At 42.4% G+C, this 16,073-nt stretch overlaps 1 protein-coding gene across 2 annotated transcripts in view; it reads left to right on the top strand.

Moving 5' to 3' along the window:
- The first annotated feature begins 2,183 nt into the window (after window positions 1-2,183).
- Window positions 2,184-16,073, top strand: part of LOC137274701 (translation factor Guf1, mitochondrial-like) — a 73,797-nt gene continuing 59,907 nt past the window's right edge. The window contains exons 1-6 of one of the 2 annotated variants that reach the window (XM_067808049.1): window positions 2,184-2,355; window positions 9,101-9,149; window positions 10,364-10,475; window positions 10,993-11,141; window positions 14,389-14,469; window positions 14,753-14,914. In XM_067808049.1, coding sequence (XP_067664150.1) covers window positions 2,276-2,355; window positions 9,101-9,149; window positions 10,364-10,475; window positions 10,993-11,141; window positions 14,389-14,469; window positions 14,753-14,914 — 633 coding nt within the window. In that variant the 5' untranslated portion in view covers window positions 2,184-2,275. Of the gene's footprint in view, window positions 2,356-3,744; window positions 3,822-9,100; window positions 9,150-10,363; window positions 10,476-10,992; window positions 11,142-14,388; window positions 14,470-14,752; window positions 14,915-16,073 lie in introns of those variants that run through there. The other variant, XM_067808050.1, reaches the window with a different exon arrangement.

Here is a 16,073-nt window from a genome sequence, read left to right as displayed (position 1 = left end):
ACTACCCATCAAAGTTTGTAGGTAATCGTGTGACAGGGTATCCCAATACTGGACCACCTCGGCCTTCATATCTTCAATATTTCTCAGTCCCTTTTGGTTTATTCTGTCCTTCATGACTCCCCACACATTCTCAATTGGGTTTAGGTCTGGGCTGTAACTGGGCCAGTCTAAAACTTGAACATTTTTGCCCGAGAACCACTGTTTTGTGTAGCGCGCAGTGTGTTTTGGGTCATTATCATGCTGGAAAATCCAATCATCTTCATACAATGTTTGTGCTGTCGGAAGAAGGTGACCATTTAGAATGTCAACGTATCTTTCTTTTGTCAAGTTTCCCGTGAAAACACACAATGGCGTCACTCCGCGAGCCGATATGCCACCCCACATGTGAATCTTCGGGCTATGTTTTGGTCGCTGGTAGATAGGTTTGACAGTATCTTTGGTCCAAATTTTCACACAATTAGGGAAAAGCCAAACAGAACTTTCATCCGAAAAGAAAACATTATCCCAATCTTGATTTTCATGAGCCCGACACCAGTTTAAACGTTTTTCCTTTTGTGCATCTTTCATCAACGGCGAGGGAATTCCACGTTTTTTCACCCAGTTAAGTCTCTGTAATTCCTGCCTAACTGTTTCATTGCATACCTGAGGACTTCCTCTGCTAATCATTTCATTTCTGATGTTCTCAACACTTTTCAATTTGCCCCTACTCACAATCTGCCCAAGTCTTCGGCGATCCACAACACTGAATTTCCTAGGCCGACCTGCCCCTGCTTTGTGCCCTATCCCGGTTCCTGTTTGAATATTCTTCAAAGTTCTGTATACTGTAGACAGAGGAATACCATGTTTACAAGATAACACTTTAGCATCAGCCTCACCCCTTTCAAAATCATCTAAAATGAGCTTTCTTTTCTCTCTTGTTGTAAATTCTGCCATGTCAACACAGGAAGCCGTCTGCTCAGACAAGGGAGATAACTCTTGACGTAATGAGCTGCCTTCTAAGCCTTCAAGAGTTGTCTAACTTATTTAGTATGCTTAGTGCATAGTGAAAACCCTTTTTCCAATCTTAGAATCATTAGAAAAAAAAACAAAGATTTTCTCAATAATTTCTGGGAACACTGTACGTAACCTGTCTGCACAGTGGTCTTAAGTGCACAGAAAGCATTAATATTCATCAGCACGTGTTATCTGTTCTCGAGGAGAAATAAAGAGAAAACGATGGACACGTATCAAGAACAGAAGCAGCGAGAAAATAATCGAAATGTCAAGTTTTTAAAGTAAGGCGAAAACGGTTGAAATAGCTAGTAAATACATGAAATTTCGAGGAAATAATTGAAATAACTAGAGAAAATAATTGAAATAACGAGAAATCAATCAAACACGAAAAACATTTTAGGGAACAAGAAAACATTTCATGCAGGAAGAAGAATTTTTTCGACTGTAAACAATTTAGGATACAAAAATGGCAGCATAAGGCTTTCATAGAAAAAAAGAAATTTAAAGGTGACATGCAACGTAAAACACAACTTTGCAGATTCTGATACCTTTCGGTATGCAGTTGCCGAAACACATCATCAAAAATGCCAATTCAACCTATAAGGCTGAAAAAAAAACGCGATGAAAAAAAAGCCCGTGAAATCGGAGTTCAAACGATTCACTAAATTTCCCCCAGTGCTGTGGGAAAAGTGCTTTCAACAGTTGTGCTTCTCATGGGCAGAGGGATCAGTCCACTGAACTTTCCTTTTGTAGGCACTTATTGGGTAATTTTCTAAGCCAAACGTGAGGGATTCACTTGTTTGTCTGGACTCAGAAAGCAGAGTTTTAGGTTTCTTTTAGTTTAACAGTTTAGTTTTAGGGAGAATTAAAGTTTGTTTAGATACTTTTTGAGCTGGAAATAAACTTATTTTGTTTACAAAATCTTGTGTTTGGTGTCATTGTGGATTTGAACCCATGAATCCTTCGGACCTCAGGACCCAAAACAGGATAGTCCTGTTACACGCAATTACGTACAATTTAGGGGGCGGCTGATGTTTTAGACAGCTGCTGTTTTGTTATCTCTGCACAGTCTTCTATATTTTTAAAGAAAAACGTCTGTGGCTGATATTACCGCCTTGAGTTGCCTTCGTTGCTTTTTATATGTGTTATTCCATTTATCCGAAGGATATATCATTTATTTTTTCACCGAGCCTCGGTTTCAAAACAAAATGGCCGCGCCCTTGCACTGACATGCGATACGAACAGACTTACACGAGTTTGGTGTAGAAGTGTCGATTTGAAAATGAACCATATATTTCAGGCTGTGTGTCCATTATGTAGAAAAATCATACCACGGTCTGTGAAGAAATCAATATTTGAAAGGTGCGAGTAGTAAGCATGTATCCACGCAGGCTCTCCCGACGATTAGACGTCAGGCGAACAAGAAGTCGGTTAAAGGGGCAATGAGGCGGAGCTGAATAATGTTTCTCACCAACAGTCTAATTACGAAACCAAGCAGCAAATTGGTCAGCACCCGTTCCCTCGACCGTGACGGACAAAGGGACTGTGCTCCTGTCCACATTATTAGAATTTCTTCACCCTAAAAATTGAGGAGGCCGGATGCCCATCACATTCCTTTATTTAAAAATATCCATAGTATTCCTTATCTGATTGTAACAAAGTATCCCAGCAGTGTTGTTTTTTCGGATGCCAGGATGGTATAGTGACTGATCCAATTTGATCCTACTTCTGTATTTTTTACCTTGACATTTAATCATGTCAAATTAAAATATGATGACAACATACATGTCTACTAGCAAGCCATTTGTTTCATATAAGTCCAAAAGATTGCAAAGCTTTATATTTAGATAGTTTTTAGGGTAAAGCCCAGCTCAAATAGCAAACATCATGCGAAAACTGTGATAGCTACGACCCTGGTTTAGTATCTATGATAATAAAAAACACACAGTTGATTTATCTGAATTTGTAAACTAATAACGACTTTGACATTGGTAGAGAAATCTGAAAATATTTTCTTACCTAAAACATGATTATACCTATTTACCCAAGTACACAGCAAGTACCTGGGTGCATTTCTTATGTAACAATGAAGTTCCGTTGGTGTCCTCAAAACAGTTTCGGCCGAAAAGTGTTTTCAGGCTGCATGCAACACAGAGATTGCATCTTCCTTGCTGTAACTCGCATTTGATGGAATAAACCTAATGAATTTATAATGGGTGTAAATAGTGGTAGCACCACTAAAATTACTCGACATAGGTTCCCATTTGGCATTTCTCCTGTCTGGAGTAAATACTCAACGTTATGCATTAAGGTCTGTAATGGCAAATGTATTGCATGTTATGTAATATGTGGATGTAAGTGATGCAAGAGGGTTTATCAGCTGAGTTACAAAAACAAACATCGATGAAAGGATTAACCGATAACACACTGATTGATTAATTACTTCCACAGTGGATTTGTCAAAAAGGCAGTGTTTATGAGTGTAGATTTACGTAATCTATATTGAATACACCCTATCATAAAGTATGAGTGTAAAAACAACATCCTTCCTACAAAGAATTAACCGCCACTGCCTTGATTGATTGATAGTTGCTCATTATTGGCTAACTAATGGCGGACATCCTACAGTTAATTGCCAAGTGTGCTGTCCTGTGTGACCAGTGAGATTATGTATACACCAGTGTGAAAATTTCTCAAACGATTGTGTCACTTTTTTGCATATTAGATTGTTGAAAGACATAAGACATAGAGCAGGATTATTTACCAGCTGCAGATGAATGGAATATCATTCTTTTATGTGGATATTGATGGATACATTCCTGAACAAGGTAATAGCCTGACATTGTTAGTATAACTTTTGTCTGTCTTAAATTGAATATTTTGTTTTAATTTATTTCTTGTAGCATTCTTGTAGCATTCTGTATTACAGAAAACATACACTAGGTCGCGAATAGGGTGTGTGTGAAATATGATTCACGTTGGCAATCTATACAGTGTTTAGATATTAAAATCATGTTAGAGATTCACTGTAAGTATAAGCAGACCATGTGGATTTTTTTTTATTAACACAAAATGCATACAAATGTGACAAGGAACTAATTAGGTTTATAAGACAAAATCTAAAGACCTTCACTGACTTTGTTATTTTTTAGTCCTAATGGATTTTTTGTATCACAGGCAGATGAGTATGCTTGAAGGTGTTTGATTTGTTTTCATAATAACAAAGTGAAATGACTTCATCTTTGTTGATCAGTCTACACATAAACCATCAATTGTGCATGTGGGAGGCGCAGCAGAGATCATGAACCAGTCACAAATTCTGGGATATCATCCAGGTACTCCTAGTAGAAAAACAAGAACAAAAGAAATCATCAGTCCACGGAAATTGCTCCGCATCAGTGCCCCTTTAAATAATTTCTTAGCTTCATAATACCTTCGAGCTTGTCAAAATCAATCAAACAGATTTTGGAACTGGATACTCTTTATTCATCTTTGTGTTGACAATCTGAGACATGTTTTGTGGAACAAAAATGTGCTCAGATGGTTGTTGCAGAGTGTGTTGCCAGGTGATACATATTCTCTCTGCATACATCACGTGTTATTACATGTGAGAGACATTCTGGATACATTGCATGCAATTATATGTGAGAGACTATACATCTGGTGGGATAATATGTAAGAGAGACACTCAGTATACAACATCACATTGTGTGATTATATGCGAGACACACTCTGTATGCATCACATTGTGTGATTATATTTCAGAGAGACACTGTATACATCACATGGGATAATATGTAAGAGAGATGCTGTGTATACATCACGTGTGATTACACGTCAGAAAGACACTCTGTATACATCACGTGATGTGTGAGAGAGACACTGTATACATCACGTGATATGTGAGAGTGACACTGTACGTCACGTGGTAGTATGTGAGAGAGACACTGTGTACATCACGTGTGATAATATGTGAGAGAGACACTGTATACATAGCGTGTGATTATATGTGAGAGACACTGTATAAATCATGTGTGATTATATGTGAGAGAGACATTGTATACATCACGTTGTGTGATTATATGTAAGAGAGTGTCTATACATTACGTTGTGTTGCTAGATGATATTCTCTCTGTATGCATCATGTAGTTGTATGAATAAAACGACTTGTGAAGGTCCCCGGGTAGAATAGGCCTTCAGCAACCCATGCTTGCCACAAAATACGACTATGCTTGCCGTAAGAGGTGACTAATGGGATCGGGTGGTCACGCTCGCTGACTTTGTTGCCACGTCATCGGTTCCCAAGTGCGCAAATCGATGTTCATGCTGTTGATCACTGGATTGTCTGGTCCAGACTTTATTGTTTACAGACCGCTGTCATATGGCTTGAATATTGCTGAGTGTGGCGTAAAACTATACTCACTCACTCATGTGAATAAAACAAGGCCTACAATGGGCACTCATGGCACATGTGTAGTGCAAAGTCATCTAGTTATGTGCTGGTCTATACATCTTGATTCGATATGGGTGATTTTCTCTCTGTATGCATCATGATGTGTTGTGGATGATATTCTCTCTATGTACATCATGATGCATTGTGGGTGATATTCTCTCTGTATACATCATGATGCATTGTGGGTGATATTCTCTCCATGTACATCATGATGCATTGTGGGTGATATTCTCTCTGTATACATCATGATGCATTGTGGGTGATATTCTCTCCATGTACATCATGATGCATTGTGGGTTATATTCTCTCTGAATACATCATGATGTGTTGTGGGTGATATTCTCTCTATGTACATCATGATGCATTGTGGGTGATATTCTCTCTGAATACATCATGATGCATTGTGGGTGATATTCTCTCTGTATACATCATGATGCATTGTGGGTGATATTCTCTCTGTATACATCATGATGCATTATGGGTGATATTCTCTCCATGTACATCATGATGCATTGTGGGTTATATTCTCTCTGAATACATCATGATGTGTTGTGGATGATATTCTCTCTATGTACATCATGATGCATTGTGGGTGATATTCTCTCTGTATACATCATGATGCATTGTGGGTGATATTCTCTCCATGTACATCATGATGCATTGTGGGTTATATTCTCTCTGAATACATCATGATGTGTTGTGGGTGATATTCTCTCTGAATACATCATGATGTGTTGTGGGTGATATTCTCTCTGTGTACATCATGATGTGTTGTGGGTGATATTCTCTCTGTGTACATCATGATGTGTTGTGGGTGATATTCTCTCTGAGTACATCATGATGTGTTGTGGGTGATATTCTCTCTGAATACATCATGATGTGTTGTGGGTGATATTCTCTCTGAATACATCATGATGTGTTGTGGGTGATATTCTCTCTGTGTACATCATGATGTGTTGTGGGTGATATTCTCTCTGAGTACATCATGATGTGTTGTGGGTGATATTCTCTCTGAATACATCATGATGTGTTGTGGGTGATATTCTCTCTGTGTACATCATGATGTGTTGTGGGTGATATTCTCTCTGAGTACATCATGATGTGTTGTGGGTGATATTCTCTCTGAATACATCATGATGTGTTGTGGGTGATATTCTCTCTGTGTACATCATGATGTGTTGTGGGTGATATTCTCTCTGAGTACATCATGATGTGTTGTGGGTGATATTCTCTCTGAATACATCATGATGTGTTGTGGGTGATATTCTCTCTGTGTACATCATGATGTGTTGTGGGTGATATTCTCTCTGAGTACATCATGATGTGTTGTGGGTGATATTCTCTCTGAATACATCATGATGTGTTGTGGGTGATATTCTCTCTGTGTACATCATGATGTGTTGTGGGTGATATTCTCTCTGAATACATCATGATGTGTTGTGGGTGATATTCTCTCTGAATACATCATGATGTGTTGTGGGTGATATTCTCTCTGAATACATCATGATGTGTTGTGGGTGATATTCTCTCTGAATACATCATGATGTGTTGTGGGTGATATTCTCTCTGAATACATCATGATGTGTTGTGGGTGATATTCTCTCTGAATACATCATGATGTGTTGTGGGTGATATTCTCTCTGAATACATCATGATGTGTTGTGGGTGATATTCTCTCTGAATACATCATGATGTGTTGTGGGTGATATTCTCTCTGAATACATCATGATGTGTTGTGGGTGATATTCTCTCTGAATACATCATGATGTGTTGTGGGTGATATTCTCTCTGAATATATCATGATGTGTTTCAAAGCGATATATTCTCTAGACAATGAAATTAGTCTCATTGTACGTTGTACGTAAACATTTGTTTGATAGTTGTGGTATTATATTATCTGAGTGTTCATTATCGATTAGTAGATTATTGCGGATAATCCTTCAACATGTTTTTTTTGTTGAATGTCTTGAGAATAAGGAATCCAGCAGAGCCCACCGAACACATTATCCCTAGCTCTGAAAGTTTTGAACATTACAATACATATATAAAGTAACTTAGATCAACATTTACTCTGGGAGAAGTAATATTTTGCTTGATCAACCTGCAACAGCTAAAGTACAGAAAAATAATGAAATATTGACCTGAGTGAAAACCTATAATTAATTTGGGAACTGGATAACTGTGATTACACAATGCCACATTACCCCTAGCTCTAAACATTTTGCATAACTGATTCAAAGGTGTTCTATGGTCTGAGAACTGCATAAGTGATACAAAGTTGTTCTATGTCCTTAGGAGAACTGCATAACTCATACAAAGGTGTTCTATGTTCTAGGGAGAATTGCGAAACTGACTCAAAGGTGTTCTATTTTCTAAAGACACTGTAAAGATGGTATCATGTATGTGTCACACATGTACATTTTAGTGAATGTTAGAATGTGTTTGGGAATTGTTTGTTGGTTAATGTGTAATTAGAGTGAATTCTACAATACATACTCTATAAATGCCTTGTAACAGGTGACATCTTTTGTTGAAAACATGAGCTGTACGTACCAAAAGGCTTATAACCATGCTAGTCTGAATATATGATTCTAAAAGTGTCGTAAAACTGAACTAACTCACTCTGCATTTAATAATGTCTGTAGCGTATCAGTGTTTATGATGGAGAAGCAACTCACCTTTAACTTGCTTACTTGGTCAGAGGTGTTCTGTTTGTCCTTCCCCACACACTGTCATGGGCTATTGTAGTCAAATGGGTACAACCCTCGACTGCTGTAGTCAGCAGGTCGTGGACAATTACAGTAGAACATGGACAGCAGTGGGCAGTTGCTATCGACCATGGCAGGCCCTGGATGATTGCAGTAGAACATGAACAGCACTGGGCAGTTTCTATCAAACATGCTAGGCCCTGGACGATCGCAGTAGAACATGGACAGCACTGGGCAGTTGCTATCAAACATGGCAGGCCCTGGATGATCGCAGTAGAACATGGACAGCACTGGGCAGTTTCTATCAAACATGGCAGGCCCTGGACAATTGCAGTAGAACATGGACAGCACTGGGCAGTTGCTATCAAACATGGCAGGCCCTGGACGATCGCAGTAGAACATGGACAGCACTGGGCAGTTGCTATCAAACATGGCAGGCCCTGGACGATCGCAGTAGAACATGGACAGCACTGGGCAGTTGCTATCAAACATGGCAGGCCCTGGACGATCGCAGTAGAACATGGACAGCACTGGGCAGTTGCTATCAAACATGGCAGGCCCTGGACGATCGCAGTAGAACATGGACAGCACTGGGCAGTTTCTATCAAACATGGCAGGCCCTGGACAATTGCAGTAGAACATGGACAGCACTGGGCAGTTGCTATCAAACACAGACAGATTTAAACAGTTGTCAAACATTGACAGTCCTGGACACTTGTAGTCAAACATGGACAGTCTTGGACAGATTTTGTCAAACATGGACAGTCTAGGGTAATTGTAGTCAAACGCAGAATTCATAGAATAGCTGTATTATTGACATGTATAATTCACAGTTCATCAGGACATAACTTTGAAATATCTGTGACATGCGTCACATGTCATTATTTAAATTATCATGAAACCAAACTCTTTCTTTTGAGAGTCTCCTTCTTCACATTTGTTCCAGATCAGCCAGGGGGGTTCGGTGGTATTCAAACGAGAAGGTCTCAAAGAATGTAAGTACTTGCATGAAGGTTGCTCTCGATGAAATAGGTGTCTAAAAGCTTTAGTTGTTGACGCAAGTGGACATACAGCTTGTGCAGCTTGACCTGATCAAGTGAATATTAATGCATTGCGTGACCGTGTCCACAACTGGTATGGTCTTTTATTGTGAAGGGGTGCACCTTTTGTAGTTGTCAGCATGTACAAACAGTCAAGACAAGGTCGCCATTCGACATCTCTGGACCCATGAAGGTCCCAGGGTAGAATAGGCCTTCAGCAACCCATGCTTGCCATAAAAGTCGGCTATGCTTGTTGTAAGAGGCGACTAACGTGATCGGGTGGTCAGGCTCGCTGACTTGGTTGACACGTGTCATCGGTTCCCAATTGCGCAGATCGATGCTCATGTTGTTGGTCACTGGATTGTCTGGTCCAGACTCGATTATTTACAGACTGCCGCCATATAGCTGGAATATTGCTGAGTGCAGCATAAAACTAAACTCACTCACTCACTCATTTGACATCTCCATGCCTGTGAAACGAGCTTTGCTACTAGGCCTCAGCAGCTTGTGTCAGCCTCTGACTGTAATACCCTGTGTCAGCTTCAAGCTGTGGTAACTTATGTCAGCCTCAGTCTGAGGTACCCTGTGTCAGCCCCAGACTGGAAGCTTGGGTCAGATTCGGATTGTGGTACCTTATGTCAGCCTCTGACTGTAGTACCTTGTGTCAGCCTCAGCCTGTGGTACCATGTGTCAGGCCCCGACTGTGGTAGCATGTGTCAGCTTCAAGCTGTGGTAGCCTGTGTCAGGCCCAGACTGTGGTAGCCTGTGTCAGCTTCAGGCTGTGGTACCTTATGTCAGCCTCAGCCTGCGGTATCCTGTGTCAGGTCCAGACTGTGGTACCCTGTGTCAGCCTCCTGTTTGTAGTTCCTTGTTTCAGCCCGAGGCTGTGGTACCTTGTCTCAGCCCAAGGCTGTGGTACCTTGTCTCAGCCCGAGGCTGTGGTACCTTGTCTCAGCCCGAGGCTGTGGTACCTTGTCTCAGCCCGAGGCTGTGGTACCTTGTGGCAGCCTCAGGTTGTGGTACCTTATGTCAGACAACCTTATGCCTCAGACTGTTTTACAGACTGTGTCACTTCTTATTCTTCAGTAAGATGTGTTAAAATGAAATCTTGTTATCTGTGTGATGCAGTAAAACAAATAATTAATATCAAGCTGTATTGACTTCTGCAGTCGAAGATGGAACTTTCTCAGTTCCCTGCTGAAAATATCCGGAATTTCAGCATCATCGCCCATGTGGATCATGGAAAGAGTACACTTGCTGATCGTCTACTGGAGGTCACAGGTGAGTGGATCATGGAAAGAGTACTTACTTGACATGCATGGCCTGATCCGCTGCTGCTTCAGCTGGATACTGTAAACATTATAAACAGTAGTCAGGCTGGGGAAAAATATGCAATTTTATGAATAAAGTTGATATTTTATACTTATTCTGACTCATGGCATCAAGCCCTCCCAACCACCACTCTCAGGCACACTGAATTCCCAGTAATTCATGCGTCGGGCTCTTGAGGTTTGTAGAGAGTGGCAAGGATGGCTGGTTTTGTGACCATATTGGTGGGAAAAGGAGGCGCCTGGTGGATGTGTGTATTTTACGTCAGCTTCAGTTAGAAAGGAACTTCAAGGGATTTCAAGTGTTCAGCTATCTTCGCATAGAGGTAGGAGATAAGCATTATAAGCAGGTGTCAGGATCCGTATAAAATATAAATTTTATTCAGAAAATAACATATTGTCTCTGTCATGCATCAAGTTGAATGTTACTGAGGGGGATAGTTGAGATCAGCGTCTGCTTTTTGTGACAGGTGTTATACAGAAGACGGGCAGCAACAAGCAGGTGCTTGACCGCCTGCAGGTGGAGCGAGAGCGTGGCATCACAGTCAAGGCCCAGACAGTCTCACTGTTCTACCAACATGATGGAGTCACTTATCTGCTTAACCTTATTGATACACCGGTCAGACAATGCTAATAAATTACAAATGTTTATTCTCTTCCATGTTCACTGGAAAGTTTTTTGCAGTAGTGTGTTGATATGACTGCCTTTAATTCTTTCAGTAACATTTGGAGTTTTAGCAAGGACTGTTGACTTATGCCAGTCACTGACTTATGAAGGTGTATGTTCACATACATTGTGTTGCTGGGTTCTAGTTGATTGTATGAAAGAGATGCTATATGTTAAGCTGTCCATATTTTGTTCTGTGTTCTCCATGTACCACCTGCCCTGAGTTTCCATTTTGACATGTTATACCAGGAACATGTGCTAGTATTTCAGTGGTTCATACTGCTGTGGAGATCGTTATCCTGATGTGATTTTAGAACTATCTTGCCAGTGCACACTCAGAAAGAAATAAGGTCGTCTTGATCTTCCCTCAACTGCTTGTGTGCCTGTATGTGTGACTGTGTGACTGTATTTGGAACTGTATGTGTGACTGTATTTGGAACTGTATGTGTGACTGTGACTGTATTTGGAACTGTATGTGTGACTGTATTTGGAACTGTATGTGTGACTGTATTTGGAACTGTATGTGTGACTGTGACTGTATTTGGAACTGTATGTGTGACTGTATTTGGAACTGTATGTGTGACTGTATTTGGAACTGTATGTGTGACTGTGACTGTATTTGGAACTGTATGTGTGACTGTATTTGAAACTGTATGTGTGACAGTAACTGTATGTGTAATGGAGTTGCTTTCCGAACATGTTTGTTTAAGAAATACAGGTCGCTGTATATTGTAATAAAGCACATTTTACCCTGAAATGTTATAGTTGAAGCACAAGATGTCTGTATGACAGGGTGTCTGTGTTGTGAGATGTCTCTGTTATAAGGTGTTTGTGTTGTGTCTATTTAGAGGTGTCTGTGTTGTGAGATGTCTCTGTTATAAGGTGTTTGTGTTGTGTCTATTTAGAGGTGTCTGTGTTACAGAACATCTACTGAGAGATGTCTGTGCTACAAGGTGTCTGTGTTGTGAGCTAGGTGTGTTACAGAGTGTCTGTGTTTAGAGGTGTCTGTGCTGTGAGGTATTTATGTTTCATGGTGTCTGTGTTTTGAGGTGTCTGTATAATAGGTAGGTGCATGTAGTGCATTTTTCTGTATTGTGTTTTGAGGTGTCTGTGTTTCAGGGTGTCTGTTTTTTTATGTATCTGTGTAACTGTGTCTGTGGTGCGAGGTGTCGTGGTACAGGATGTATGCAGTGCATTTGTATTAAAGGGAATCTGTTGTAAGGTATGTGTGTTACAGTGTGTCTGTGTTATGGGGTGCCTGTATTGTGAAGTATCTGTGACAGGGTGCCTGCAGTGAGGTGTCTGTGTTGAGAGGCATCTGTCACAGGGTGTCTGTATCTTTGGGTGACAGGAGTTATCTTCATTTTGTGGAAGGCGCTGTGGCTGAGTAGGTTAGGCGGCTGAGTGTGTGCTGGTGATTAGGTGCCTTACTCTGAGGTTTGTGGACTCAACTCAAAAAACAGAGCTACAATTTGTGTGTGCTGGCGATTAGGTGCCTAACTCTGAGGTTTGTGGACTCAACTCAGAAAACAGTGCTACAGTTTGTGTGTGCTGGCGATTAGGTGCCTTACTCATAGGTTTGTGGACTCAACTCAGAAAACAGTGCTACAATTTGTGTGTGCTGGCAATTAGGTGCCTAATTCTGAGGTTTGTGGACTCAACTCAGAAAACAGTGCTACAGTTTGTGTGTGCTGGCGATTAGGTGCCTTACTCATAGGTTTGTGGACTCAACTCAGAAAACAGTGCTACAATTTGTGTGTGCTGGCAATTAGGTGCCTAATTCTGAGGTTTGTGGACTCAACTCAGAAAACAGTGCTATAATTTGTGTGCTGGCGATTAGGTGCCTTACTCATAGGTTTGTGGACTCAACTCAGAAAACAGTGCTATAATTTGTGTGCTGGCAATTAGGTGCCTTACTCATAGGTTTGTGGACTCAACTCAGAAAACAGTGCTATAATTTGTGTGCTGGCGATTAGGTGCCTTACTCTGAGGTTTGTGGACTCAACTCAGAAAACAGTGCTATAATTTGTGTGCTGGCGATTAGGTGCCTTACTCATAGGTTTGTGGACTCAACTCAGAAAACAGTGCTATAATTTGTGTGCTGGCGATTAGGTGCCTTACTCTGAGGTTTGTGGACTCAACTCAGAAAACAGTGCTATAATTTGTGTGCTGGCGATTAGGTGCCTTACTCTGAGGTTTGTGGACTCAACTCAGAAAACAGTGCTATAATTTGTGTGCTGGCGATTAGGTGCCTTACTCTGAGGTTTGTGGACTCAACTCAGAAAACAATACCACAATTTGAACTTTGCTAAGAAAGTGTAATCCCAAATGTAACACATTAGGGTGTCAATATTTCTTTCTGTGACATGGTGTCTGTATCCATGTGACAGGGTGCCTGTATCTTTGTATGACATGTCTGTGTCACAGGGTGTCTGTTTCTCTGCATGACATGGTGTCTGTTACAGGATGTCTGTATCTCCGTGTGTCACTGTGTCTGTATCACAGAGTGTTTGTATCTCTGTATGACATGATAGCTGTTACAGGATGTCAGTGTGACATGATGTATGTGTCACAGGGTGTCTGTTTTTCCGTGTGACTTTACAGGATGTACATGGTGTGTGTTACAGGAAGTCTGTATGTTTGTGTGACATGTTGTCTGTGTTACAAGATGTCTATATCTATGTGTGACGTCTGTGTTACAGGATGTTTGTATCACTGTGTTACAGGATGTCTATCTCTGTGTGACATGGTGTTACAGTATGTGGTAACGACATTGTGTCTGTGTTAAAGGATGTTTGTATTTTTGGGTTACAGGATGTCTGTATCTCTGTGTGACAAGGTGTCTGTGTTACAGGATGTCTGTATCTCTGTGTGACATGGTGTGTGTGTTACAGGATGTCTGTATCTCTGTGTGACATGGTGTTACAGTATGTGGTAACGACATTGTCTGTGTTACAGGATGTTTGTATATTTGGGTTACAGGATGTCTGTATCTCTGAGTGACATGGTGTCTGTGTTACAGGATGTCTGTATCTCTGTGTGACATGGTGCGTGTGTTACAGGATGTCTGTATCTCTGTGTAACATGGTGTCTGTGTTACAGGATGTCTGTATCTCTGTGTGACGTGGTGTTACAGTATGTAGTAGCGGACTCTGCCACAAGTGTCCTGTGTGACATACTATGGTGCAATGGGTTGCAGGGCCATGTGGACTTCAACTACGAGGTGTCCCGCTCCCTAGGGGCATGTCAGGGAGTCATTCTTCTGGTTGATGCCAATCAGGTACAGTTATAAAAATCAGCCTACTTTTAAGTCCTAATCTTCAGATCTACTGTAAATACCTTCCCTCGGTGCCTTCTGTTATTGACTGCTTCCGGAGTATACTCTTAAATGCCTATTCTTGATGTCTACTGTTGTCTTTTCCATTAGTGTTGTGCATGCTCTTTGTGACTCTAATGTCTGCTTCCATTGACCTCTCCCTGCATGACATAATGGGTCAGTCAGCTTGATAGTGCTGTACTAAAATACCGAATGAGTCAAGTGTTGATATTTTCTCCAAATGAAGGGCGTGCAGGCACAGACCGTGGCCAACTTCTACCTTGCGTTTGAAGCAAATATGGTGATTCTACCGGTGCTGAACAAAATTGACCTGAAGGGTGCCCAGCCAGAAGTGGTGCTGCAGCAGATGAACACCCTGTTTGAGATCCCCGCCTCCAACGTGTTAAAGGTCAGTGCCAGCTTGGTCAACTTCACTCCTCCCTGTCACCATCTCTCCCTCACCCCAACTCCATCCCCTAGTCTTCCCACACACCTACTCTGCCCCCCAGTCTCCATCAGCCGGTCTCCATTCCCCCAGTCTACATCACCCTGACTACGTCCACTAGTCTCCTTCACCCCGTCGCCATTCCTCCAGTCTCCTTCATCCTGACTCCGTCCCCCCAGTCTCCATCACCCTGACTCCGCCACCCCCAGTCTCCTTCACCCTGACTCCATTCCCCTGTCTCCTTCATCCTAACTCCATCCCCTAGTCTCCCTCACCCTGATGCCGTCCCCTCAGTCTCCTTCACCCCAATGTCATCCCCCCGTCTCCATCACCTCGACGCCATGCTCCCAGTCTCCATCACCCCGACTCCATCCAAATAGTCTGCATCACCCTGACACCGTCCCCCCTAGTCACCTTGACCCCAACTCCATCCCCCAGTCTCCATCAACCCGACTCTGTCCCCCAGTCTACATCCCGTCCGATGCTGTCAGCCCAGTCTCCATCACCCCGACACCCTGCCCCCAGTCTCCATCACCCCGACGATGTCCCTCCCAGTCTCCATCAACCTGACGATGTCCCGCCCAGTCTCCATCACCCTGACTCCATCCCCCAGTGTCCATCACCCCGACTCCATTCCCTCAGTCTCAATCACCCCGACTCCGTCCCCAAGTGTCCTTCACCCCGACTCTGTCCCCCCAAGTCTCCATCACCCCGACTCCATCACCCCAGTCTCCATCACCCCGACTCCGTTCCCTCAGTCTCCTTCACCCCCACTCCATCCCCCCAGTCTCCTCACCCTGACTCCGTCCCCCCAGTCTTCATCACCCTGACTTCATTCCCCCAGTCTCAATCACCCCGACACCGTGCCCCCAGTCTCCTCACCGCAACTCCGTCCCCCAGTCTCCATCAACCCGACTCTGTCCCCCAGTCTACATCCCCTCCGATGCTGTCAGCCCAGTCTCCATCACCCCGACACCCTGCCCCCAGTCTCCATCACCCCGACGATGTCCCTCCCAGTCTCCATCACCCTGACGATGTCCCGCCCAGTCTCCATCACCCCGACTCCATCCCCCAGTGTCCATCACCCCGACTCCATTCCCACAGTCTCCATCACCCCGACTCC

This window comes from Haliotis asinina, chromosome 2 (assembly GCF_037392515.1).
Source record: "Haliotis asinina isolate JCU_RB_2024 chromosome 2, JCU_Hal_asi_v2, whole genome shotgun sequence".
In the NCBI taxonomy this organism is placed as follows: Eukaryota; Metazoa; Mollusca; class Gastropoda; order Lepetellida; family Haliotidae; genus Haliotis; species Haliotis asinina.
The sequence above is the reverse complement of the archived record's forward strand: the minus strand, read 5'-3'. Positions and strand labels throughout refer to the sequence as shown.